General features: G+C 45.2%; 1 protein-coding gene across 1 annotated transcript in view; it reads left to right on the top strand.

Annotated features, from left to right (window-relative positions):
- Nucleotides 1–27153, top strand: part of nrxn3b (neurexin 3b) — a gene marked incomplete at both ends in the record, with an annotated part of 373896 nt that overhangs the window by 120373 nt on the left and 226370 nt on the right. The window contains 5 exons of the mRNA XM_083643677.1: nt 20827–21030; nt 22882–22908; nt 24707–24826; nt 25678–25790; nt 26327–26595. Coding sequence (XP_083499803.1) covers nt 20827–21030; nt 22882–22908; nt 24707–24826; nt 25678–25790; nt 26327–26595 — 733 coding nt within the window. The remainder of the gene's footprint in view (nt 1–20826; nt 21031–22881; nt 22909–24706; nt 24827–25677; nt 25791–26326; nt 26596–27153) is intronic.

The following is a 27153-nucleotide window of genomic DNA, read 5'->3' as shown; positions in this document are numbered from 1 at the left end:
CAGGCACACTGTTTTGATTGGGCAAGCTGAGCGCTCTTTCAAACAGGAAGTCAGTGTTTGTGGTGTGTCAGCTCAAACTGTGTGTTGTGGTGCTGTGAGTGAGTGAGAGTGTGTGTGTGTGTGTGTGTGTGTGTGTGTGTGTGTGTGTGTTGTGGTGCTGTGAGTGAGTGAGAGTGTGTGTGTGTGTGTGTGTGTGTGTGTGTGTGTGTGTGTGTGTGTGTGTGTTGTGGTGCTGTGAGTGAGTGAGAGTGTGTGTGTGTGGGAGCTTTTTGGGGATGGGGTGTAGCTGACAAAACATGTCTTGCTGAGCAGCGTGCAGCTGATGAAGTAGCCCAGTTAATGAGGTAAATAGGCCTGTAATGAAGTGTGTTTGTCTGACGCCGTGCCAGCCCAGCACCAAGTGCTCCCACTGAGACTCTCCTCTTTCTGCCTTTTTGCTGCATCTGCACGTGCGCACGCACACACACACGCACACACACACACACACACACACACACACACACACACACACACACACACACACACACGCAGACACACAGCCGAGCGCACACACTCACACGCACACCAATACTCCAGAGACAGATTGGATTGTGTCTAGCGCATATTGCATTTTCCCTGACAAGATGCCACCGCCCACATAAGTGGCTGTGTTTTCCCCGCGCGCGCTGTCAGAGGAGAAGAGCACCGATTGGCTCCAGGCCTGCGCTGATGGCTGAAGCTCTGTGTCCACCAGAGAGCGCCGGTGGGCGGTGACATCACTCATTATATAGTGCCGGCTCGCCCTTTTCATCATGTCGTCTCCGGAAACCATGCCCTACTGTCAGCCTTGAGAGGCAAAGAATGGTTTTTAGAGGATAATTGCAGCCGTGGTGAATGTTGAGCCCACTTTACAGCCCACGCTCTCTCCCATAGGATGTTCCTGGGTATTGTTGTGGTAACCCGTTAGCTAGAGGGATTTCGTAGACATGCTACATTTTATATTATTCAGTGTATAAATGTTGAAATGGGTCTCGTCGAAACGAGCTTTTTATTGTCATTAGGTCAGACTGATGCGTCTACATTTGGAAGAATAAAACCTGCTTATGCACTGTAGCATCTTAATCGGAACCATTCCATAGAAATGAATTCAGGGGAAAGTCGTCTCCTCGGCTGAGAGGCTTAGAATGAGCTGGGATGGTAATTGGTTGAAGGTGCTTTCTAGGCTGGGGCTGATACACTGTAAACAAAAAAGTGTGAAGTCATGGTGAGAGTTTTGGGTGAAACTGGCCAAGGTCGGCTTGTTAGCGTTTAGAGGGGTTTACTTATTTGTTTACTTCAGTATCTAGCATTGTTCTGATGATACAGTAGATCTCTGCTACTAAGTTGTTTTGCCTACTTCCTTTTTCCAACCGTTATAGTTTCTCATAACATCATATTTGTCCAATGACAAATGAGATGTAATTGGATGGGAACTACTTTTAATTCACAAAAAGCGATACATGATAGCAGTTTGTCTGATCATTAAAAGAAGAAAGAAGAAAATAATGGAGACTGGCTACACTTAACGGGCTTAAACTTCACTGTGGTTGAAATCAACTTGGCAGTTTGCATTACATTGGAGACATGAGTATGCTTATGTAACCTCCTTTTGCTATATGTTCTATTTATATGCTCTTTACAGTATGTATCCTATGATTACTAGACAGGCCAGTTTTCCCATGGGGATCATGAAAGTTTCATCCAATCTAATCTAACAGTCAGAGCACAGCAGCCTTTCCTCCAGCAGCTGTTGGGTGAAGGAGACAGCAGTTTGTCAGCCCCTCATACTGCATCTCTGCAGGCCTGGACCAGACAGTCTCATACTGTATCTCTGCAGGCCTGGACCAGACAGTCTCATACTGTGTTTCTGCAGGCCTGGACCAGACAGTCTCATACTGTATCTCTGCAGGCCTGGACCAGACAGCCTCATACTGTATCTCTGCAGGCCTGGACCACACAGTCTCATACTGTATCTCTGCAGGCCTGGACCAGACAGTCTCATACTGTATCTCTGCAGGCCTGGACCAGACAGTCTCATACTGTATCTCTGCAGGCCTGGACCAGACAGTCTCATACTGTATCTCTGCAGGCCTGGACCAGACAGTCTCATACTGTATCTATGCAGGCATAGACCAGACAGCCTCATACTGTATCTCTGCAGGCCTGGACCACACAGTCTCATACTGTATCTCTGCAGGCATAGACCAGACAGCCTCATACTGTATCTCTGCAGGCCTGGACCAGACAGTCTCATACTGTATCTCTGCAGGCATAGACCAGACAGCCTCATACTGCATCTCTGCAGGCCTGGACCACACAGTCTCATACTGTATCTCTGCAGGCCTGGACCACACAGTCTCATACTGTATCTCTGCAGGCCTGGACCAGACAGTCTCATACTGTATCTCTGCAGGCCTGGACCACACAGTCTCATACTGCATCTCTGCAGGCCTGGACCAGACAGTCTCATACTGTATCTCTGCAGGCCTGGACCACACAGTCTCATACTGCATCTCTGCAGGCCTGGACCAGACAGTCTCATACTGTATCTCTACAGGCCTGGACCAGACAGTCTCATACTGTATCTCTGCAGGCCTGGACCAGACAGTCTCATACTGTATCTCTACAGGCCTGGACCAGACAGTCTCATACTGCATCTCTGCAGGCCTGGACCACACAGTCTCATACTGTATCTCTGCAGGCCTGGACCAGACAGTCTCATACTGTATCTCTGCAGGCCTGGACCAGACAGTCTCATACTGTATCTCTACAGGCCTGGACCAGACAGTCTCATACTGTATCTCTGCAGGCCTGGACCAGACAGTCTCATACTGTATCTCTGCAGGCCTGGACCAGACAGTCTCATACTGTATCTCTGCAGGCCTGGACCAGACAGTCTCATACTGTATCTCTACAGGCCTGGACCAGACAGTCTCATACTGTATCTCTACAGGCCTGGACCAGACAGTCTCATACTGTATCTCTACAGGCCTGGACCAGACAGTCTCATACTGTATCTCTACAGGCCTGGACCAGACAGTCTCATACTGTATCTCTACAGGCCTGGACCAGACAGTCTCATACTGTATCTCTACAGGCCTGGACCAGACAGTCTCATACTGTATCTCTGCAGGCCTGGACCAGACAGTCTCATACTGCATCTCTACAGGCCTGGACCAGACAGTCTCATACTGTATCTCTACAGGCCTGGACCAGACAGTCTCATACTGTATCTCTGCAGGCCTGGACCACACAGTCTCATACTGTATCTCTGCAGGCCTGGACCAGACAGTCTCATACTGTATCTCTGCAGGCCTGGACCAGACAGTCTCATACTGTATCTCTGCAGGCCTGGACCAGACAGCCTCATACTGTATCTCTGCAGGCCTGGACCAGACAGTCTCATACTGTATCTCTACAGGCCTGGACCAGACAGTCTCATACTGTATCTCTGCAGGCCTGGACCAGACAGTCTCATACTGCATCTCTACAGGCCTGGACCAGACAGTCTCATACTGTATCTCTACAGGCCTGGACCAGACAGTCTCATACTGTATCTCTGCAGGCCTGGACCACACAGTCTCATACTGTATCTCTGCAGGCCTGGACCAGACAGTCTCATACTGTATCTCTACAGGCCTGGACCAGACAGTCTCATACTGTATCTCTACAGGCCTGGACCAGACAGTCTCATACTGTATCTCTACAGGCCTGGACCAGACAGTCTCATACTGTATCTCTACAGGCCTGGACCACACAGTCTCATACTGTATCTCTACAGGCCTGGACCAGACAGTCTCATACTGTATCTCTACAGGCCTGGACCAGACAGTCTCATACTGTATCTCTACAGGCCTGGACCAGACAGTCTCATACTGTATCTCTACAGGCCTGGACCAGACAGTCTCATACTGTATCTCTACAGGCCTGGACCAGACAGTCTCATACTGTATCTCTACAGGCCTGGACCAGACAGTCTCATACTGTATCTCTGCAGGCCTGGACCAGACAGTCTCATACTGTATCTCTGCAGGCCTGGACCACACAGTCTCATACTGTATCTCTGCAGGCATAGACCAGACAGCCTCATACTGCATCTCTACAGGCCTGGACCACACAGTCTCATACTGCATCTCTGCAGGCCTGGACCACACAGTCTCATACTGTATCTCTACAGGCCTGGACCACACAGTCTCATACTGTATCTCTGCAGGCCTGGACCACACAGTCTCATACTGTATCTCTGCAGGCCTGGACCACACAGTCTCATACTGTATCTCTGCAGGCATAGACCAGACAGCCTCATACTGCATCTCTGCAGGCCTGGACCAGACAGCCTCATACTGCATCTCTGCAGGCCTGGACCACACAGTCTCATACTGTATCTCTACAGGCCTGGACCAGACAGCCTCATACTGCATCTCTGCAGGCCTGGACCAGACAGCCTCATACTGCATCTCTGCAGGCCTGGACCACACAGTCTCATACTGCATCTCTGCAGGCCTGGACCACACAGCTGGGCACAGGAGGGAGGGATTTGACCCAAGCAGCAGGTTTACAATCAGTCTTGCTCATGCGGTAGGGCTTATCCTTGGCACAACATGGATGTTGCTCTCTGCTTCTCTCTGTTTTTCTCACACCACCTACACACACACACGCACACGCGCACACGCACACACACACACACACACACACACACACACACACACACACACACACACACGCCATGCAATTATCTGTTCATTTTTATATTATTATATTATTCCATATATATCTAGTGACACTGAAATAATATGCTGCCAACTTACCATATGGCTCTTACAGTTTAATCAGGTGGTGATTGCTGAACAGAAAGTGAAGCATTGACACGCCCTTCCTATGTTCCCTTACCTCACGTTGTTTGAAAAATGAGAACTGTGATGTTTGCAGTGGCTGCAACGATAAAACCTTTCAGAACATGAAACCAAGAAACCCTTCACAGTGGATGCGCTAATTATCTGCAGCCAGCCACTAATATAATGTGCCCATATAGAACGAGAGACATTAGATTAAGATCATTTTACGAAAGAGGACATTACATAACATCGGGGCATAATTATGTGCTCTATTTTTTGCCAGTGTAATTCTGTCCCCCGGTTGGAATTAGTCACCGGAAATGATGGAAATGTGTGAAGCCTGGCTGATCCTAAAGTTCACCTCGGGGTCCCCGTGCCACACTGCCAACAGCATCTTCACACTTCAATGAGGTGTGAATGTCATTCTGGACGTGTGTTCATATTCTGCAACCTCTCTAAACCACATTCTATTGAACTCAGACATGTTAACATGTCACTTGTGTTGTTCTTGTCTGTGTTTATCTGTATGCCTATCTGCTGCAACTCAATTTGCCCTTTGGGACACTAATAAACTTGAACTTGAACTTGAACTTGAACTTAATTGGCTTTCGTGTATATGCATTTATTTATTTATTTATTTATTTATTTTAACAAAGGAGAGTGAACGTTCACTCGCATTGTGTTGTCTATCCTCTATTTACATGGTTGGAAAGTAGCAGGGGAGTATATAGCCCCTTTTCACAGCAACCATTTTGAGGTGGCATAGCAGGAGGTAAAGCAGGTGTAACCAATAACATTAATGAAGTGGAACACCTAAATGGAACCATCATTTATGGATTGGTTACACCTGCTTTACGACCTGCTTTACCACCTGGGGAAAAGACCGGTTGCTGTGAAAAGGGCCTATGGGGGTCAAAGTTCAAGGGGGATTCAATCCTAGGCCACTGGAGGCAAAAGGAGGGGATTTCCCACTTCACTATCTCTGGACACATTTTGATAACGTGTCCGTCACTGTTTTAAATATTCTTCTAAATTATAGTGGAACCCATTTGTATTCAGATGAGGTCCCCAGATATGCCGAAAGCCAATTTGAGCAGCGTGTTAGTATGACATGAAGGAAATGCTCGTCCAACTTCTTTTTCTCCCCACCAAGAGAACAAAAATCAAGAATCTTGATGAAAGTCTGCCTTAAGCTTTCAGCTCTATAATGGCCCTTGTATGCATAATTGCCAGGCCTCCATTGTACTCTATGAATCATTTCATAAGGTCAGGCACCAATTACTGTACCACCACGTAAGACTTTGCTTCTGCACATCAAATCAGACTCCTGTACACTTTGTGCATACTGTGCATCTTATACGCCTTTATCCACCTTATAGCATAAGGTGAATATGTCTTATGTAAAAGAGACAGTTTGGCTCGAGAGACTAACAGGAAGTGTAAACAATCGGAAGTTCTGATTGCGCTTACACTTCCTGTGACTCATAAACCTAGTCAAAGCAACCGCAATTACCGGCCCTGTGAGGGCAAATGCTGATGTGGCCCGGGATGGAATTGAGTTTGCCACCCCTGGCCTAAACTGTTACAGTAGCCTTTCACGTAGCAGCTAATTACTGCAGGGATTTGTGGAGGAATCTAATTCATACATCACATCCTGTCAACCTGCATTTCACAATGTATGCTCGTAAGTAATTAAACTGCCTGAAATTAAATGCACTTTCGAAGCAGTTGTGCCATTTTGTTTGCAAAAGGAGGAATTAGTCAGTGTTTATGACTCAGTCGTCTCCAAGGTGCTGTTTGTGTTCAGCAGGATGAGTTGATGTGTGTTAGTATAAAGCTGCCGTCTGCTCGGTGACACTTTGGTTTGAATAAAAGAACATCACTTCAAGGTTGATAAGCATGCAGCTGTCTGAGAACACACTGCGTGTGTACCCACTCACCTTTCAGCACTTTTCTTTTCTTAGCTTAGCTGTTTGGCATTGGGAAGAAGGCATAATGGCCCCTATCGTTGCATCGGCGCAGTTTCTAGGCCGAGCGGCAGGCGCAGATCAAAGCAGTGGGCGTGGAAAGGCGCACTTGATATCGTCGTGCTGGCGCTAGATGCAGCCCAAAGCATTACAACCACGCCTTTTAGGCGTAAAATTATGCACCGTCATGCTCATTGGATAAGTGCAATAAACGAATCGCACGCTTGCCTTTTTAGCTCCAATTCCAGTGATCCCGCAAAACCAGACGAAAGCCAAACGCTCTGCCCCCCCCCCCCCCCTCTCTTCATCCAGCCTGTCTGTCTGCATTATAGGCTATTATTCCATATTATTATGCTTCTCAAACCAATCTAACTGCAGTTTCAATACTGCAAGCATGTAAATACGCTACACTATAGCAAGATCAAAGTGAAAATAATGTACTAAACGCATCAGCTAGAAAAATATAGCCTATTAGATTGGTGAAAGTTTGTCCAGAAAGATATCGTTTTCTCTCCCCTGCTGCAGGTAGAATGATGCACATAAATATACCCTACATTATGTAAAGTCATTGCATAAATGTGTTTTTATTGTAAAACTAAATGTGGAGTAGGGCGAAGTTATTGGAGCGCACATCACAGTATAGCAGATGACAGTAGAAGCTTCCGAAGCGCGTTCCGCTGTCACTTACCTAAATCACGTTAAATCCACACAGGGTATATATAGGCTCAAGAGGACATATATGTTTCACATAGGGTGGTGTTTCATTTCATGTTTTATTTGGTCCAATATTGAAATGTTCGACAATTGCAGGTTGTCTTACCATTACACATTATTTTAGATCTACCTTTTATATCTATTTCGGCTCTATTTAGTAGCGAAATGGAGGACCCAATTGCATGCTGGGAGTGGACATTCACAGGCAGTAAACTTACAACTGCTATTTCCTATGGGAAGCTGGGTGCTGCGTGGCTGCTATGTGTTGTGTCTGTTTGAGCGAGGGAGTCAGAGAGAGAGAGAGAAGGGTGACTCAGAGGCAGAAGAGCACTGGCGCACTGAATACGCCTGGTTTCAGAGAGAGACAGAGAAGGGTGACAGGGGAGAGGCACAAGTGCACTGGCGCAGTGAATAGGCCTGGTTTTCAAAGGCGCAAAGCGCTAAATTTAAGGCAGGTGCCAAGATATCAGTACGCCGAGATTTAAGGCCGACACGCCCACTTTGGCCCATTCTGGGGCTGCGCCACGCCCATTCGGCCTAAAGCGCATTTGGCAGCCTAAAGCCATATTGATATCGTCCCAAAACAGGCGCAAGGCACGTTTTTTTGCGTTTAAGGCCCGTTTTAGCGCCGAAGGCTTGTGGGAGAATAGGGCCCTATGTGTGAGTGAGATAGAATGAGATGTGTTGCTGGAGCCTTCCAGATACCTTTGCACTGTTATCATAAGTCTGGTATCCCCCCAGAGGAGGGAGGCTGGCAAATCTTTAGATTCTAAAGAGGAGCCCAAATTCTTTCCTATTATATGAAGGGCAAAAAAAAGATGTTATGTGCTATAGAGAGCCAAAGTGGAACGTCACTTCCTGCTTCAGCACTGTACCAGAGATTTTCATCCGCCCATTTATTTTCCCACAGACATTTCATAAAATGCTTATAAAAAATAGTTGTACTTGTTCAAACCAAACGATACAGATATATTTAGAAACCAGGTTTAGGCATGGGCAGTGACGATTGGTTAGGTTTAGGCATTAGGAGTGATGATTGGTTAATTTTTAGGGTAAAATATCAGGGTAAGCCAATCAGTAGGGCAGGACTTGGTGGGGCAAATGCGCTGGGGTGGGGAAATAGTGCCCCCATCCAACTAACGTTAAACTGCGTTCACTCAAAGCGAATCTGTCTGCATAGCTGACACGAGCGAAAACACTGAGCCAACAAATAAACCCGAGCAGCTTATATACCGAAAAAGAATGCCGTGAACTATGAGGGCAGTTTAAAAAATAATAATCGTAATCGAGGTAAAAATGTGAAATGATCGTGATATTGATTTGAAGTCATATCCCACAGCCCTACGTCATCCTCCTCCCACCTTCATCTTTCGTCCTCTCCCAGCCCCCCCCCCCCCCCCCCCCCCTACCCCCACCCCCGCGCCTCTCCACCGTAAACGGGTGATAAGCACCTTTGCTGGGACATTTATCTCAGCAGACAGAGAAAATGACACTTCAAGGTCTGCCCTGACTAACAGGCCAGCGCTCACACACACACACACACACACACACACACACACACACACACACACACGCACACACACACACACACGCACACGCAAGCACGCGCGCACGCACTTGTGGAGGAAACAAGGGAAGGGCAAAGGGGGGAAGGGCGTGAAAAGGAGGACGAGGGGACGAGAAGAAGAAATTATAGAAAAGCGGGAGAGGCTGAAGAAGAAGAAGAAGAAGAAGAAGAAGGGGAAATTTACAGATTTGAGCGGACATAGAGGCAGTGAGGTACTGTAGAGAGGAAGAGACAGAGAGAGCAGACAGAGGCACATCGTAAAGAAGGAAATGGCGGTAGAAACAATGGCGAGCAGTCATCCTTGTAAAAAAAAAAGACAGACACATGGGAGTGGAGGAGGTGTGATTATGACGCCCCTTTTGAAACACTGTTGGCTTAACGATTTATCCGATAGAACATTAATTAGATTGTCACTTTGAGAGTGATACTGCCGAGAGGTTTGGATACGGACGGACGGACGGTGAAGGCTCCAAAGCCCTGGATGTGATAATTGATTCGCCTCATTGAACACAGGATGCCTCTATGGTGCACTGCAGGTGGTAGATCTGAAGCGTCAGCACCACTTGCACCTGGATGACTAATGCTACTATATCATATCGTCTTTGTGTGGCATAATCAGCCATGTCTTTTGGCCTGTAGTCTGCGTGGTATGTTGTATGAGAGCTGCTTGTAACACTGATAGACAATCATGCTCTGTCTACATTTGTGCCTGCACACCTTACATCTCTATGCTACTAGCTACTCAGCTAGCTACTAGCTACTGTAAATGACCTGCTTTGTTTTCTCACTGTGTAGGAAATACCTGCATTTTGCTTCTTAGCTGAAAGTAGGGCTTTCACCGATTAGTCGACACACTGCGCATCATAGTCGACTAATCGATCATCTGTGGTTTTAGGAATAAACAATATAAATAAATAAATAAATAATTAAATGGAAGATTGATTTGTTTGAACAATCTACAATTCTGCATTATATTATGCCATGTTAAATAAACAGAATTGAAGGTATTTAGAGAGGGAAAGACTCTCGTCTATGGGTGCGTTCCTAAATCCACTCTGATGCTCTACACTGAAATGAGAGCGTGAAGGTACAGTACATTACAACGGCGCTCCCAATTTACAAACGCTCCAGTGTGCGCTCTGGGCACTCAGAGTGCTATTTCTGAACCTCTCAGAGCCCATCAGGACTCTGCTATTTAGCATAGCCCCAGGTTGGTCCCGCCTACATTAGTTAACCCTTTTTACTGGCTGTTTTTGATAACTTTTTGATGAGAATTGATAATTTTATTATGTGAAAAAATATTATATAGTATTTCCCGTGACTAATCGACTAGACTTCCTTTTGGGAGTAGTCAATGACTACTAAATCCAGTAGTCGTGCTGATAGAGGATCAAAATATGTAATTCTAAAGTTATAACAATAATTTATTAACTACAACCAAGGGAAAATAGACAACAGAAACTACAGTGCGTTAAACAAAAGAACAGAACAAAAAGGTGCTCACAGGTGAGGAGAGAGTGAATGATCCAAAGGTATTTTTAAGCCAAAGCAGTACACCGGGCCCAGGCGCACCCAATCAGCCGAACGACCCCAACACCAGGCTCCTGACAGGGCCAGGAGAGTGGGAGGTTCATCACAAATGTTTGAACATAATTTTCCATCTACAAATGAAACAAGAGAAAATGTGAATATACCCAAATGTAGATGATCAATAAAAATGATAGTGTCTACATGTAGTATATGAATGCATCGAAATGAAACGCTTTGCTTTTTCATTAGATACATAGCTGGGCAAATACATAATATCTAATGCTAAGTATTGAGAGTGTGTGTGTGTGTGTGTGGGTGTGTGTGCGTGTGTGTGTGTGTGTGTGTGTGTGTGTGTGTGTGCGTGTGTGCGTGCGCACGCATGCGTGTGTGTGTGTGTGTGTGTGTGTGTGTGTGTGTTTTGAGTTATTTTGCAGTTTTGCAATCCAGGAAAGCATAGTAAATGAATCCTATTTGATTTGAGGCTGAAAGGTGCTGTTATTGTGCTGGCTGTGTGGCTGTGGAAAATGCCTGTGGCTGCATTTTATTTTGTCCCAGTCCCAACAACTAAACCCAGGCCCTCGCTCCATTCACTCCCCATCTCCGCTTTGTTCCATTTGTCTTTCAGCACTTATCAGCTTCCCCGCTGTTGAATTGAGCAGAATAATGAGTTTGGTATCTTCCGCGTTATCACGCGTGTGTCACGTGTCAAGCCTGCATGATTTGGCGAGGCACAATATAGGAAGTCCCCCCCCCCCCCCCCCCCGCTGCCCCCTAAAATGGGTCCTTCTTAATTTGACTATCCTATTATCCTCCCTCTTGATCCTCTGAGATGATGGTTTTGCCAAAGGAATGTGCTATTGGAGGAGATCATGTAGATTGAATTTGTCCATTTTCTGTGGAACACTTACAGACTAAATGCGCACACTGAGTGAAATTCTCTCCTCAACTCCACACTCCCCTCCCTCGCCCCACCAATCCTCTCCTCCATTTTCTTTCCATCAGACAAAATATGCTTGTGAATGGAGATTGGAGTTGCCTGCCATTAAAGATGGTGTTCCCTGCCTGCGGTGCCAGAAGACAGACGCACAGCAGGCCGGCAATCATCCTCCTGTGCTGCAATAATACGCAGGCAGAACCTGATGCAACTCTACTACAATCATTGTGGGAAGTGTGGAAAACGAAAGGAACACGGGTTGGCTGAGGGAGCGCAATAGAGACAGAGAGACAGAGGTCAAAAGTATAGTCAACTAGAACGTGTGTGAGATAGTGAAGGAGAGGCAGAGAGAGGTTTGTTTGACAGTGTTTTACCCCAGCAGCCGGCAGCAGAACAGATCCTACGACACTTTAAAACGATCTGTTTCGTTAGACTTTTTTCACCGCTTGGAACATCAAGCGGTTTCTCCCTAATCCCCATTTGTAATTAAATGTGCGCTTAGGAGCTGTGCTGAGTTATGTAAACCCACTCTCATTGTGGCACACTATGGAGGATGGGAATGGAGCATGGCAATATGCTGGATACATCTTATCCCTCCTCGTCTCTCTGTCTCTCTGTGGCTTTTCTGTCTCACTCTGACACTGTCTCTCCCACACTTACTCACATAGAGAGAGACAGACAGAGAGAGACAGACAGACAGACAGAGAGAGAGACACAGAGAGAGAGAGAGACAGACAGACAGAGAGAGACACAGAGAGAGAGACACAGAGAGAGAGAGAGAGAGACAGTGAGGAGAGCAGAAAACACAGAGGAAATCAAGCCTGCAGTGTTCGGCCATCTGAGAAATTGACAAGTCTCCAAAGCTCTCATGGCTCTGGGCTTTAGGGTTCCCAGAGAGGCTAACTGATTCCAAGGATAAAAAAAAGCCCAATACCTCTGGGCTGGTTCAGTACTGCTTGACCCTGTCTGGGCTCACATAGTATCCATCATTGCACATTACGCAAGTCTCCAGTCATTTAAATCTCTGGTGGTATTTCCGTACAACATCATACCTCAACATGAGACACCATGGAAGCCTGACTTACTGGCTGTGAAACATGATGATCAAAGACTCTGTCTACCCTATTTAAAGATACTGTTACAGGTTGATCATCAAAAATGTCATTGTTTCTCCCCAATTCATCTCCTTTTCTCTTATTTTGAATTTTCTGGGCGTTTCCCCCTTTGCCTCGCTGTTGTGTTCTTATGTTGACCTTACACTTGTCACATGTCCTTGCCTTTCTTCCTGTGCCCATCGCTCCTGCTTCATCCCTCCCATCTCCACTCATTCATCTCATTATGATTCTTCTAATGAGAAGCTACTGTCAACAGCAGCTGCTGCCCCTTCATTAAGCCTTTGCTGCCCCCCGATGGTGCATGTGTGTATGGCAGTCCGCTGGTCGTCTGACTTTTGATGCGTTTTCTGAACATCGTGTAAAAAACACACATTTGAAAATCATAAAAGTGGTCCTCATATTTGTGAAGATGATCTTGCTGGACACAAACTAAACTTTTGTTTTGTTAACCACAGACCTTATTTAATTAATTTAACCCAAATTCCCATGCAAAAAACATTTGCTGTTAAAAAAGTAAAAGAACAATGAGTGAAAGAACAATGAAGTTATTTTAAGGCACTCTTTAAAGAGGAATGATCTAATCTATGACCTCTATCGACCTATCAGCAATGAGTAGGAAGTGCAGCGACATCACCGGGTCTCCAGCAGAAAGGTCCAGTGAAGAGGTAATACATCATGATCTAAAGGATAATAATACTGCCTTGTCATTTGTCTTTTGGGCTTTTAAGCCTCCGTAGCCAAAATGTGTTGTGACGCCGCCGCCGCCCGCTCGCTGGCAGAAGCATCCTCCATCATGAAGCTGCTGATAATGCCTGGAGATTAGAGAAGAAAGCAAAGTGTCCTTGATTCTACCAGGAAGTTGTCTGTCTATAAGTTTGTTTACTTGTTTACGCCAGGGGAGCTAAATATGTTTGAGATAGAAATGATCAAGCTGTGATCGTACCAATTGCTCTTTGACCTCTGCTGTTTATGATGTGAGGGGTAGATTTGAGAGGAGCATACAGAAACACTTTGAACTTCCATGCAGAGCTGATGCTAAGCAACACTCTTTTCTCAGCCACTATACTAAAGAGAAAGTCAGGCCAAGGTGATTTGTTTAGAAAGCATGTCTCACAGAGCTTTACAGAGAATCTGTCTGGCTGCATCTACAGCAGATAAGCACTAACAATAAGCATGATGAACAATCTTCTAGTAGAGAGAGACAGAGGGAGGCGGGGAGAGAAGGGAGAGAGGGGAGGGGGAGAGAGGGGGGAGAAGGGAGAGAGGGGGGAGAAGGGAGAGAGACGGGGAGCGAGAGGAGGGAGAGAGCAGGAGGAGGGGGAAATGTAAGATTCTTCATCAATGTCCTCATCCTCACGACGATGAACTTTTTTAAATTAAGATTGACACCCCCCCTGTGTGTGTGTGTGTGTGTGTGTGTGTGTGTGTGTGTGTGTGTGTGTGTGTGTGTGTGTGTGTGTGTGTGTGTGTGTGTGTGTGTGTGTGTATGTGTGTGCATGCGTGCATGTGTGTGGTGGCAGCAGCGGCGATGATGATGATGGTGAGAGGGTTTGACAGGCACACACATGAAACGCTGCAGTGACAGTCAAGGCCCATGTTGGTTGTTTATCAAAACAAAGACTTGTCTTTCTGTCAGAGAGGGAAAAAAGAAGTCTAATCCTACACAGTTAGTGCCAAAGCATTGTTTATTTGCTTTGGCGCTAACTGTGTGTATGTAGGATTACTGAATCATTGGGGACATTGACTGATAATAATGGAGAGAAAGAAAACAGAGAGAGAGAGATTTTGTGTGTGTGTGTGTGTGTGTGTGTGTGTGTGTGTGTGTGTGTGTGTGTGTGTGTGTGTGTGTGTGTGTGTGTGTGTGTGTGTGTGTGTGTGTGTGTGTGTGGATTGAAGGGGTCCGACTAGCCAACTCCTCCCTCAATACCCTGAATATTTGTCGTGCTTTGGACTTAATAGCTTTCCTCCTCCGCCATCTTCTCCTTCAATTGGATTGCTAATTATGTAAAGTGGGAAACACACACACACACACACACACACACACACACACACAGACACAGCAGCAGCTTAATTACCATCTGAAATGAGGTCCTCATCGGCTGCTATTAAGAAATACCAAATTATAGAACAGCACTGTAGCTGCCGTGTGTGTGTGTGTGTGTGTGTGTGTGTGTGTGTGTGTGTGTGCGTGGGCGTGGGCGTGGTGTATTTAAAGTGAGGTTGCGTCGATGTCTGTGAGTGCGGTCACCTGCAGAGTGTAGCCGAGGCACATTATTAGCCGCCCATAGAGTCTGAATGGCTCCACTCTCAGCAGCGGTCTTCACGTGTGTCGAGCATGATGTTTCATTCCCTACAGCGCTGTTCCATGCAAGAAGCTATTTGCTCCAGCCATCTGCTTTGACTCCTTCACGGCTCTCAAAGTGCTTTTGGGAATAGCGATCAGGCTGTGTAGCCTGAGAACCTGCTCACAGATTCTGTGATACCCGTAATATGCTAATTTAAAAAATGTCGAGCGGAGGATAGGTGGCGGCGTGGGTGAGCGTGTCGTCTAATTGGTTAGAAAGGGTTCTATGTCTACCTCTTGAGTTGCAGCAAGAAGTTAAACCCGTCAAACAATTTAAACGAGGAAATCAATCCCACGATAGATTTGCATTATCGCGTTTGCACGATCTTGGACAGTTCAGTTGAGGTGGAGAAAGACGGAGAGACTTGGAGTCGCTCAGGTGGATATTCATAACTGTTACCATCCAGCTCAAGGAATAACAAAAGGCAAAAGTGAAAGTTAGAGTAATAATTTGTGATGTAAAACTAAGGACTAAACAACACAAACTACGACAAAACAAAAGAGCAGAACAAAAAGGTGCGCACAGGTGAGGAGAGAGAGAGACTGAACGGTCTGCAGGCTTTCAAAGCCCAAGGAGTACACCGGGCCCAGGTGCACTCAATCAGCCTAATGACCCCAACCACCAGGGCTGCTGCCAGACAGGGCCAGGAGAGTAAAAGAAGTAAAGATCATTTATAAAGATCAGAATTTAATCTCTTCAGCAAAATAAGTGCTCTGCCATGAAACAAGAGAGCTGAGAGCCAAACACTACAAGTTTCACTTCTTCGTTGCTATCTAAGGGTGCTTTCACACTGGCGCACAGGTACCGTTCCCGAGCACACTTGTCCCCAAATTGACCCCAGTTTTGGAACGTTTGATGAGTGTGAACGTTGCGTTGCGTTCCGTTCTGCGCCCGGGCGCGCAACGGGAAACCGTGAGAGGATCCACTTGATAAGGTGGTCTGGGGAGCACTTTGTCGTGCCCGGGCACGGAACACTTGCAAGTGTGAAAGCCAACCGGTCCGAACCACATAGACAACCCACGGAGCAAGGATAAACTCCAGGTATAGTTGATGAGGCAAGTGCACTAGCTCTTTCATTTCCGAGCGCGGAAGAAATGTTGTAATGTGAAAGCTGACCAGCGGGGGAGAGGGGAGGGGGGGACAATCGTGCCAGGGCGCGGAACGGAACGGAACGGAACGGAACGGAACGAAAGCAATCATTGCTAGTGAGAAAGCAGCCTAAGAGCTGACATGTCTACTTTGGAGACCATTTGGAGTGTACGCCCCCTACTGTACTAAAGTCCAATTCAAAACATTTGAGACAATATTCTGGAATATTGTTACCCAGGGTGCTGTGGCAGGTCTGGTCAAACTCTGGGCTACTTTATCTTCTGCTTTTTCTTTCTCGTGTCCTTCCTTGTCTGTTTGGGTTTTCTGAGCCACAGATTGACTCACACCAAGTGAGTCAAGTTTTTCTTTGAGTGTAAGCTTGAGCGCTGACCTGACTCACAAATCAATATGCACCTTTGTCAGTTAGAAGGTCTCTCTGGTTGAGGTGGTGGTGTGTATTCTGAGACTCTGTTTGTGTGTGTGTGTGTGTGTGTGTGTGTGTGTGTGTGTGTGTGTGTGTGTGTGTGTGAGACTGACTGAGAGAGAGAGAGAGAGAGAGAGAGAGAGAGAGAGAGAGAGAGAGAGATACAGAGCATACGGAGAGAGCCTGTGTGATTTAAAATGGAGAGGAAACAATGGCGAGCCAAGGTTTCATTATCCTCCAGGCTACTGTACCCACACAGTCGACAGCTTGTTGAGAGGATGGTTTTTACAACCTAACAGCCAGACAGACAAACATGGGACTTTCACCGCAGCAAGCACACTGCTTAGGAAAACAAATGGTCCAATGATTTCAAAGTTCTCATGTGAATTGTAGAACAAATCACATGGATTTAAATCTAATTTTGCTGTTACTTTTTGCATGGGGAACTATTTTTCTCCATTGATTGGAGTATGCCAATATACAGTATTTACCATTAAATTAACTAGACCATGTTAATGTGACGTTGCATTTGCCTACATTCTCCTCCAACAGCTTTCTCGTGTGATGCTCTGAAATCTCCCCTCATAGCCTCAGCATTGACCCTAGACAGATGCAGGATAACATCTCCCCTCATAGACTCAGCATTGACCCTAGACACATGCAGGAGAATATCTCCCCTCAAAGCCTCAGCATTGACCCTAGACACATGCAGGATAACATCTCCCCCCATAGCCTCAGCATTGACCCTAGACAAATGCAGGAGAATATCTCCCCTCATAGCCTCAGCATTGACCCTAGACACATGCAGGATAACATCTCCCCTCATAGCCTCAGCATTGACCCTAGACAAATGCAGGAGAATATCTCCCCTCATAGCCTCAGCATTGACCCTAGACACATGCAGGAGAACATCTTCCCTCATAGCCTCAGCATTGACCCTAGACACATGCAGGAGAACATCTTTCCTCATAGCCTCAGCATTGACCCTAGACACATGCAGGATAACATCTCCCCTCATATCCTCAGCATTGACCCTAGACACATGCAGGAGAACATCTTTCCTCATAGCCTCAGCATTGACCCTAGACACATGCAGGAGAACATCTCCCCTCATAGCCTCAGCATTGACCCTAGACAAATGCAGGAGAATATCTCCCCTCATAGCCTCAGCATTGACCCTAGACACATGCAGGATAACATCTCCCCTCATAGCCTCAGCATTGACCCTAGACACATGCAGGAGAATATCTCCCCTCATAGCCTCAGCATTGACCCTAGACACATGCAGGAGAATATCTCCCCTCATAGCCTCAGCATTGACCCTAGACACATGCAGGAGAACATCTCCCCTCATAGCCTCAGCATTGACCCTAGACAAATGCAGGAGAATATCTCCCCTCATAGCCTCAGCATTGACCCTAGACACATGCAGGATAACATCTCCCCTCATAGCCTCAGCATTGACCCTAGACACATGCAGGAGAATATCTCCCCTCATAGCCTCAGCATTGACCCTAGACACATGCAGGAGAATATCTCCCCTCATAGCCTCAGCATTGACCCTAGACACATGCAGGATAACATCTCCCCTCATAGCCTCAGCATTGACCCTAGACACATGCAGGAGAATATCTCCCCTCATAGCCTCAGCATTGACCCTAGACACATGCAGGAGAATATCTCCCCTCATAGCCTCAGCATTGACCCTAGACACATGCAGGATAACATCTCCCCTCATAGCATCAGCATTGACCCTAGACACATGCAGGAGAATATCTCCCCTCATAGCCTCAGCATTGACCCTAGACACATGCAGGAGAATATCTCCCCTCATAGCCTCAGCATTGACCCTAGACACATGCAGGAGAATAATGGTGCATTTCTGAGGCCGCAGGGCTATTTTTCCTTTAAGAGCTGAGGTGTCAAAACAGGTATTTCATGGCTGGATGCCCTTTTTAATCCGTCTGGTCTCTCGCCCCAAGAGGCTTCCAGGCTGACAGTCTTCCTCTTTCTTTCTCACCCTCACTGTCCTAACTTGTCCTAAGTTGTAAGACGGGAACAGAGGGCTCGTCCAGCAGCCCCGCAGTCTTCAATCATGCCTGCACCATCTATATCTGTTCTCATTATCTTCGCTTAAAGGAGAATGTCGGTATTTTTCAACCTGGGCCCTATTTTCATACAGTATCTGTTGATGTATTATTAAGTCATGTGAGCAGGATTTTGTAAATTGATGCTGTACAGTATTGACTCTTTGTGTTGTTCAGCGTGCGTTAGCGGGCAGCAAATTCATGTTTAAGACTGACTGCTTGTGCGTGTATATGAGGGATCAGCCGAGCAGCATTTTGGTAAACAAACTGTGTTTCTGGGTGGAAACTGCAATGAGACCCTATGGAGCTAGCTTTGAGTGCTCACTCTAGCCCCAGCTGTGCAATGTACATTATAGAAACTGTGACAGTTCACACAACCTTAACACGACATGCATATATTATACATCAAACTCTTGAGATATGTCTGCTCTCACTCAGAATGTCATAATATAAGCGATGTCATGTATAGTTTTTGAGATATTAACGTTTGTTTGGCACAACTCATACTAGTTAACTGCAGCGGTTCCGGGTGTTTTGCGGTGATTTGTTGTTGTTGTTACGTCATGCTGATTCCTCGTATACTTGTATGTACATAATATGCATACCACGTCCACATCTATTCTACATTTCCACTTCTGATTTTCTAATCGACCTTTTCACAGCAGCCATTTTGTGTCTAAAAGGCAGGAAGTAGTACAGGTGCAAGCGGGACATTAACTTAACAACTTCCAATCCATTTAGGTTTTCCAGTGATGGGGCCCTCATTAATGTTCTGCTTGCTGCTATGGAAAAGGCGGATAAACCAAAGACGATGGGATTTCAAGCAAGACACCCCATCTCCATGTCACCTAATGTCACTTCCTATATTTGTGTCACATGGGTTTTGCTACGGCCACACCCACTTAGGAGACTTTCGGCAGGTCTGAGCTTATTTGACTCAATGGTAGAAGTGAATGTGATCTCAGATTATGACAGATTCTATCTGCCCATAGTCATCTAAGTAAATATTCGGCCCATTTTCCGAAGCCACATAACATTCTGACACTAAAATGGCATTTTTCAGACAGACAGTTCAGGAGAAAATTAAACTTGTTCAAGACCTGTCTCTGTCTCAGCAACACACTCTCGAGAGATTTGGCAACAGGAGCTCACGTTAGCTGGGAGCGATTAGCTAAAGCTACATGTGAAGTTCGTTGATGTAGTAGCTAAATCTGTGGGTTGGAAAAAGTATTTTTTCAATGGAATATCTTAGTTTCAACTATATTGCGCTAACAAGGGGCAGCTTTGTGTTTATATGTGTGGTTTGTGTGGAGTTTGGGAACGATCTCTAGTTCAAGTTAGCTTGCTAGGTCAGCACTAACCCCGCGTCACCAGGCTCAGTCCTCTCACAACACTTCAGGGGGGAGTTGATCACGCCCATTTAGGAGACTTGCTAGTACCATTTGTTAGAATTGGCGGAGCCGGCCGGTGATGTATCATAGTAATATAATATCTCTGGATAAACTAAGCAGCAAATATGGAGGGGCGTGGCCGGGGAAAGGAGGGAGCGGCACGATGATTTCATTTTCTGCACATTGAGCAGCATGTGTGCTGAAGCCTGAGCTCCGCCTCCCAGAGCCTGGGCCTGTCACTTGGATGGATGGTGAACAAGGCTGCAAGTGAGCATGTGGGACATGTATGCCTGTGTTTCCCATTGATAAAATATGAGGGACACGCATGCCTGCGTGCTCCAACTCAAAACTGGGTCTTCGCTTCTTCACGGGACGTGTGTGTGTGACGTGTGTGTCTGCTTTCATAGCACACGTGCTCTTTTATCTTATCCGAAGCTTCTATAGCATAAATAAACCTGTCAAATGGAGGCGAGGCATATGAAGTATATTGCCTTACTTTTCCTTCCTATGATGGTATCTCTCTTTCTCTCTGTCTCTCTCTCTCTCTCTCTCTCTCTCTCTCTCTCTCTCTCTCTCTCTCTCTCTCTCTCTCTCACAGGCACAGCATAGGATATGCATTGAACACAATAGTTTAAAGTACAGCTGTGGCTGTGGCTCAGGAGGTAGAGTGTGTTGTCCATTAATCGCTTTGGATAAAAGAGGTCGTTGGTTCGATCCCTGGCTCCTCCAGTCCGCATGTCGAAGTGTCCCTGGAAAAGATACTGAAGCCCAAAATGCATTGACGTCTTGTTTCTGCTCTGGTCTCCACAGAGGCGTCGGTCCTGTCGTATGACGGCAGCATGTACATGAAGGTGGTGATGCCCAGCGTCATGCACACGGAGGCTGAGGACGTGTCCCTGCGCTTCATGTCCCAGCGGGCCTTTGGCCTGCTCATGGCCGCCACGTCCCGCGACTCTGCGGACACCCTCAGGCTCGAGCTGGACAGCGGCAGGGTCAAACTCACGGTCAACCTAGGTATCGTATAAACCGTCCCACCCGGCCGACCTCAACTGAATTCAGGGGGAGGCCTTAGTGGTTTTTTGTGTGACATAATTTGTTTCTTTTCTCTCTCTTTTTTTGACAATTTTACGTTGTCGTTTTGATGGTCCAGACCTGATCTCAGCCCTAACACATACTAAACCCGTTTTTGTAGTTCGTCTTCGTAGTTGCATGAATTGCTTTTGACTTGCCTGGACTGTACGTTTTTTTCTGCTTTGATGCTTAGATGTCTTTGTAGAGTTCTACATCCATCAATCTAACACTTAACAAAGATATCCATGCCCGGCAGCACATCTTTTGAACAGATCACAGATCATTTTAGTCATACTCATGATTGCATTTTGGTCAGCCATTTTAGAAACAGTAAACACATCAATTATTCCAAAGGCATAGCATTTCACTTTTTGAATTCCTTACGACTTTAATACATGGCACTGTCCTCCTCAGACACGCATTAGATCAGACAGGGACAATTTAGATTACTTTATTCCATCTATTCACAAGTACACGTTTGCATTTATACATTTCAGTGCTGCACTGATTGCATACATTTTTATCGTGTGGGTCTGTTCCTGTGCTCTTATGTTTATTTTTTTTTTATTTTTTCATGATAGCAGGTTCATGATTCTCTCTGTCCATTAGCAACCCTTGGTCTAGCTGGCATCTCCCATGATGCCTTGTTCAAAGATGGCACTCACCCCTTCAAAGGCCCGAGCCTGCGGCCCGCCTGGCAAACAGCCCGAGGTCACAGCACCCAGCGCGCCTGCAGATGGTGGCATATGTGGCACGTTGAAGGAGAGCGCAAGCCTGGATACAGATGATCTCAGACTAGATTCTACATAATAAATCATGGACTCTGGCAGGCAATGCACTCCCCACACATAGTAAAATACTACGCTCATACTCCATATTTCATGGTGTTATTCTGCAATTTGGTCATTCCTAAAGCACACGATGGAATAGTTTATCTTCAAAGTCCATATAGATAAATGCCTGTTCGAGTGAAATGTTCATACAACGCAACTCGATCTATTTTTCATAGAGAAGGCTAGAGAGACGTTAGATGTCTTACATAGTTAATCTTGCACACAGGACCCTCTGAAGGGGGGTCACTAGGCCTCTGTGCTGTACGGTGCTGGTGCTCCTGGCTCCTGGCTGTTTGCGCCCACTTTTCTGTTGCGGTTGACGGCACATGACGAGCCTGGTCACATGGATCCCAACCTGCACCACTCACCTGCCAATCGCAGGTCCACAACTCTCCTTTAGACGGAGATTTCAGTAGCCCTGTGAAGTTTTAATTACATATGCTATCAAATTGTTTGATTTTTATTTAACGGGCTTCTCATATGACATTGTGGCTCCATTTGTTAGGTTGGAAAATCGATGTGGCCATTGAATTGCAAGCGACCATTTTGTAATTGATACAGTTCTAGTAAAGAAATAATTGAACAAAACAAATATAATAACTTCAAAAATATCTGATTCATACATTCATAGCATACCTGTAATTACATGGAAAGGGAAGTTAAGTCAATCCAAGTTTGACCAAGTGACACCAAAGAAATCAGTTCAGTTAGTACAGTAATATTGACCAGTATTGGCACAATATTATTGACTGTAACATCATTAGCTCTGAAAGTGGATTACAGTGGATTTAAATTGGATCGTAAACATAATGATGACAAGCGATAGCCAACCAGGCTAATTATGGCCGCTGGCGTCATGTGACCGTCCCCGGAAGGTGGCTTTTCTTGTTCTTGGATGTCTGCAGCTGTAACCTTGAAGGATGCGATTTCATCTGTCACTTATTCTCCCCTCCCCATCTAGACTGTGTCAGGATAAACTGTAACGCCAGTAAGTCAACTCTCCACTTCCGGAGCCTTCTTCCTTCAATCACTGTTTGATTATAGCTTGTATGCTACATGTAAGGGTGTGAATGTGTGAATGCAGGGGACTGATAAGAGGATTAGTCAGATAAGAGGAAAAAAGTAATAGCCAAAGATCAAAGCTATGCAAGTTTGACTTAATATATTCTATACATTTTAAATGCCCCATTTATTTCCAAATTAACTCAGGCAACTACTAGCTCTTACATAATCTTTACCCTTATGCCGATAGCTACTCACTGAACATTCACACTGACTTTTCCCAACTGCATTGACTGTTGTTTGCCAATTACACTGTAGTATAAAAGCTGTGTGTCTGACTTGCCTTCTGAACACGTTGCTGAAATTGCCTCTTTTGCTTACTTTTTAGTATACTGTTTTGTAATAGGTGTGATGTGATATACAGGTGGAGTTAACTGACAGGCTCTTACTCATACAGAGGTCTAATCTTTCACAGCCAATCACAGTTTGAGTGGCAGTTTCGAGACACCTGTTCATTCTGATTATGTTGATTGTCACTAATTAATGATCCAACAGGTCATGTGAAACACAGATACACATGCTCGCTCGCACGCGCACGTACACACACACACACACACACACACACACACACACACACACACACACACACACACACACACACACACACACACACACACACACACACACACTCACACACACACACACACACACACACACACACACACACACACACACACATTCACAGAGATATACATGTACATGCTACACAAATTCTAAGGTTGAAAGGAGATAATGATTCCTTTTAGATGTGATCAATGTGTCACTGTAGCTAAATTTAGGCCCAGTCAAATCAGTGGCTACAGAGTAAATATGAGTGATATCAATATGTATTCAATTAATCAGTCACTCAGAACTACAAACATGGTGATCATTAAAAGCAGTTACTAATTAAGATTTGGAATTAAGAATCAATCAGACATGGCTAGATATACAGATTCACAGTCTGTTTAAAACACCAGGCTAAGTGAGTGCAGCATTGCCTAGGATACAAGTCACAACTGCACTATGCAGCAAAAGTCACTTGCTACTTGGGTTTTTAATCTAAGGTCGATATCATGCAGCAGAGTCTGTGAGAATCTGAATGATCCGCTCTGGCCTCAACTCAGCAGCAGTGGGGCCATAATGCCCCCTTCTGGTTGGTCGAGGGAATACTTTACAAACCCTAATCCACCCAATTAAACAGATAAAGCCCAGTCTACCTGAACATGATAGAGTACTTTATTTATCCCCGGAGGGAATAAATACTGTATAAGCTCCAACCTCTCTCTCTCTCTCTCTCTCTCTCTCTCTCTCTCTCTCTCTCTCTCTCTCTCTCTCTCTCTCTCTCTGTCACAGAGTCCTTTTTTGAGTAACGGCAAATATTTTCTGTCATTTCGCTGTCAATTGTCATTTGTTGTCAGGTTTTCCTCTGTTGTCAAAGCCAAACCAAATCTTTGTTTGAAAAGTAAGACAATGTTTTTAAAATGCTATAAATGGAGTTGCACTCACTCACGCTCCTATCTCCAACTGATAAAAGACCTCAACATCACATAATCTGAGGTCTAAGGCATGAAACACACACACACACACAGACACACACACACAAGATGGCATACCTGTTCAAGATCAACACATCTTTTCACTGTAAATCCACTCAAAGCGTCCACTGCTCTCTTGTGAAAACAAAGACTTGGTTTGTGGTGTGCTCCCCCCCTGTCCCTCGACTAACTAACCCTCCTCTTCAGGCAAGGGCCCTGAGCTTCTTTATGCTGGACAAAAGCTCAACGACAATGAGTGGCACTCAGTGCGAGTGGTCCGCCGCGGTAAAAACTTCAAACTTATCGTGGATGAAGACATGGCTGAAGGTATTTCTTTTAACCACTTTTTTTATTTATTTTTTACACTGTACATGATCTGCAAACCAATGGTTGGATTCATTTTTAGATGAGGAGGATTTTTATGTTTGATTTCATATTCTGATGATGTCATGATGACATCATCTGATGATGATGTTGTTGATGTCATTTTAGGGTTTGACCGGTATGGGTTTCTGAAGGCCAGTTGTTATTTCAACTTTTCATATTGGATTGCAGCTGAATGTCAGTAGACATTTGTTGCCAATATTTTTAATTTTGACCATTTTCATATGAAATAACATTCAGGTATTCAGTGTTTGCTCCAGAATGTATTCTTGGCAAGGCAGACAAGCATCTGAAACAGCATTTAAGCCATCAGACACCAAAAGTAATCAATCATAATTGTGTAGTATCGGATCAAAGCGTTGCATTAGAAGAATCAGTTCTGTTTCGGAGGTTCCTATAATTTAGACAACCATTGTAGTAATGATAAATTATACTATTTATAATCAAACAACATCATATCCATCATATCAGAAATGGAGGACTGACTGCCTGTTATCCGATATGCAATAAAAGACAAATATTGTCCCAATATAAAAGGATATATTGGGCGAACCCTACAGTATGTGATTCCATTTGTTCATTGTTCATTTAACAAAGTATTTAATGTCCATTTATAGTTTTATCTCACTGTTAACACTGGTAGGATTCAGTATGGCATGAAGCGGAACTGTTGGTTTGCAAAATTTAGGTTGCAATATACTCCTGTCGCACACTTCTCCTCAACCCCCTCATCCCCTGCTACCCCCTCATCCCCTGCTTCTTCTCCTTTCTGTCTCTTCCCTCCTCCGTTCCAGGTCAGATGGCGGGCGACCACACCCGCTTAGAGTTCCACAACGTGGAGACAGGCGTGCTGACGGAGAAGCGCTTCGTCTCCTCCGCCCCTTCCTCCTTCATTGGGCACCTGCAGGTACAGTAAAGACATGATGAAACATCTGGACCGGCAAGTGGCAACAACTGTCAACTGTCATCAAGACTGTGGGAGTGGAAAATGCAGATCTGAGTTAAATAGTTGTCAACATCGTTTATCATCTTGTGAGGCAAACAGCAGATAGAATTCAACTACAGGTGTCAGTAAGGATATACTATTTGTGGCATCGAAATGAATTTGTCTCATCTTCTATGCTTTGAAATTCATTCATTATGATGATAGTTTCCCTTGGTTCAATATATGTCTACTCAAAAAAGAGTAAGGTGAGGTAGCACATTCAAAATGGGGAGGGGGGCGGTTGGATGATGGTATACAAAACATATTACTGTAAGGGAGAACAAAACACCTGTTGTTTTGGTTTCATTAGAGTATTACCCTTCCCAGTCAAGTTTCCCTGGATTATTTTACAGTATCTGTCATTACTCAGTCATCTTATATAATACTCAGGTGATTTTCACTTCATTGTTCATTGTCTAACCAGACCTTTTCTTACCAACCTACCCCCTCCCCCTCAGAGCCTCAAGTTCAATGGCATGCAGTACATTGACATGTGCAAGAACGGAGACATTGACTTCTGCGAACTCAACGCGCGTTTTGGCATGCGCTCCATCATCGCCGACCCCGTCACCTTCAAGACCAAGGGCAGCTACCTGGGCTTGGCCACCCTGCAGGCCTATAGCACCATGCACCTCTTCTTCCAGTTCAAAACCACCTCGCCCGACGGGTTCATCATCTTCAACAGCGGAGACGGAAATGACTTTATTGCAGTGGAACTGGTCAAAGGGTGAGTGGGATGCTGATAATGCTGGTACCATTCAACCATTTACCCATTTATACAAACACAAGCACAACAAAAATGATTTTAAAATGAGGATTTTGTTTGCAAAAAATATGTTATGTCAATTTTTCAAATGATTAGCCTACGTGTGTCCTTTTTCAATAAATATTTACTTTTGGACGAAAATCATTTGTTCCTTTGTTGAGAGAAAGAAAGAAAGAAAGAAAGAAAGAAAGAAAGAAAGAAAGAAAGAAAGAAAGAAAGAAAGAAAGAAAGAAAGAAAGAAAGAAAGAAAAACTGGAAGCTGTTACTTTTAGTTCTACAAACTGTAGATTAGCTTCATAAATATCTGGAACATGCACTGTTTCTGAGAGAGAGAGAGAGAGAGAGAGAGAGAGAGAGAGAGAGAGCGAGAGAGAGAGAGAGAGAGAGAGAGAGAGAGAGAGAGAGAGAGAGAGAAAAGATATACATAATCGTGTACACGTGTGTTTTATTCCATAGATATTTGTACAGTAGTGCAGAGACCCTTTTACGTTTGACAAAAGCAGCACTGTTGTGAGTAAA

This window comes from Poromitra crassiceps (assembly GCF_964638095.1).
Source record: "Poromitra crassiceps genome assembly, chromosome: 9".
Taxonomy (NCBI): domain Eukaryota; kingdom Metazoa; phylum Chordata; class Actinopteri; order Beryciformes; family Melamphaidae; genus Poromitra; species Poromitra crassiceps.
The sequence above is the reverse complement of the archived record's forward strand: the minus strand, read 5'-3'. Positions and strand labels throughout refer to the sequence as shown.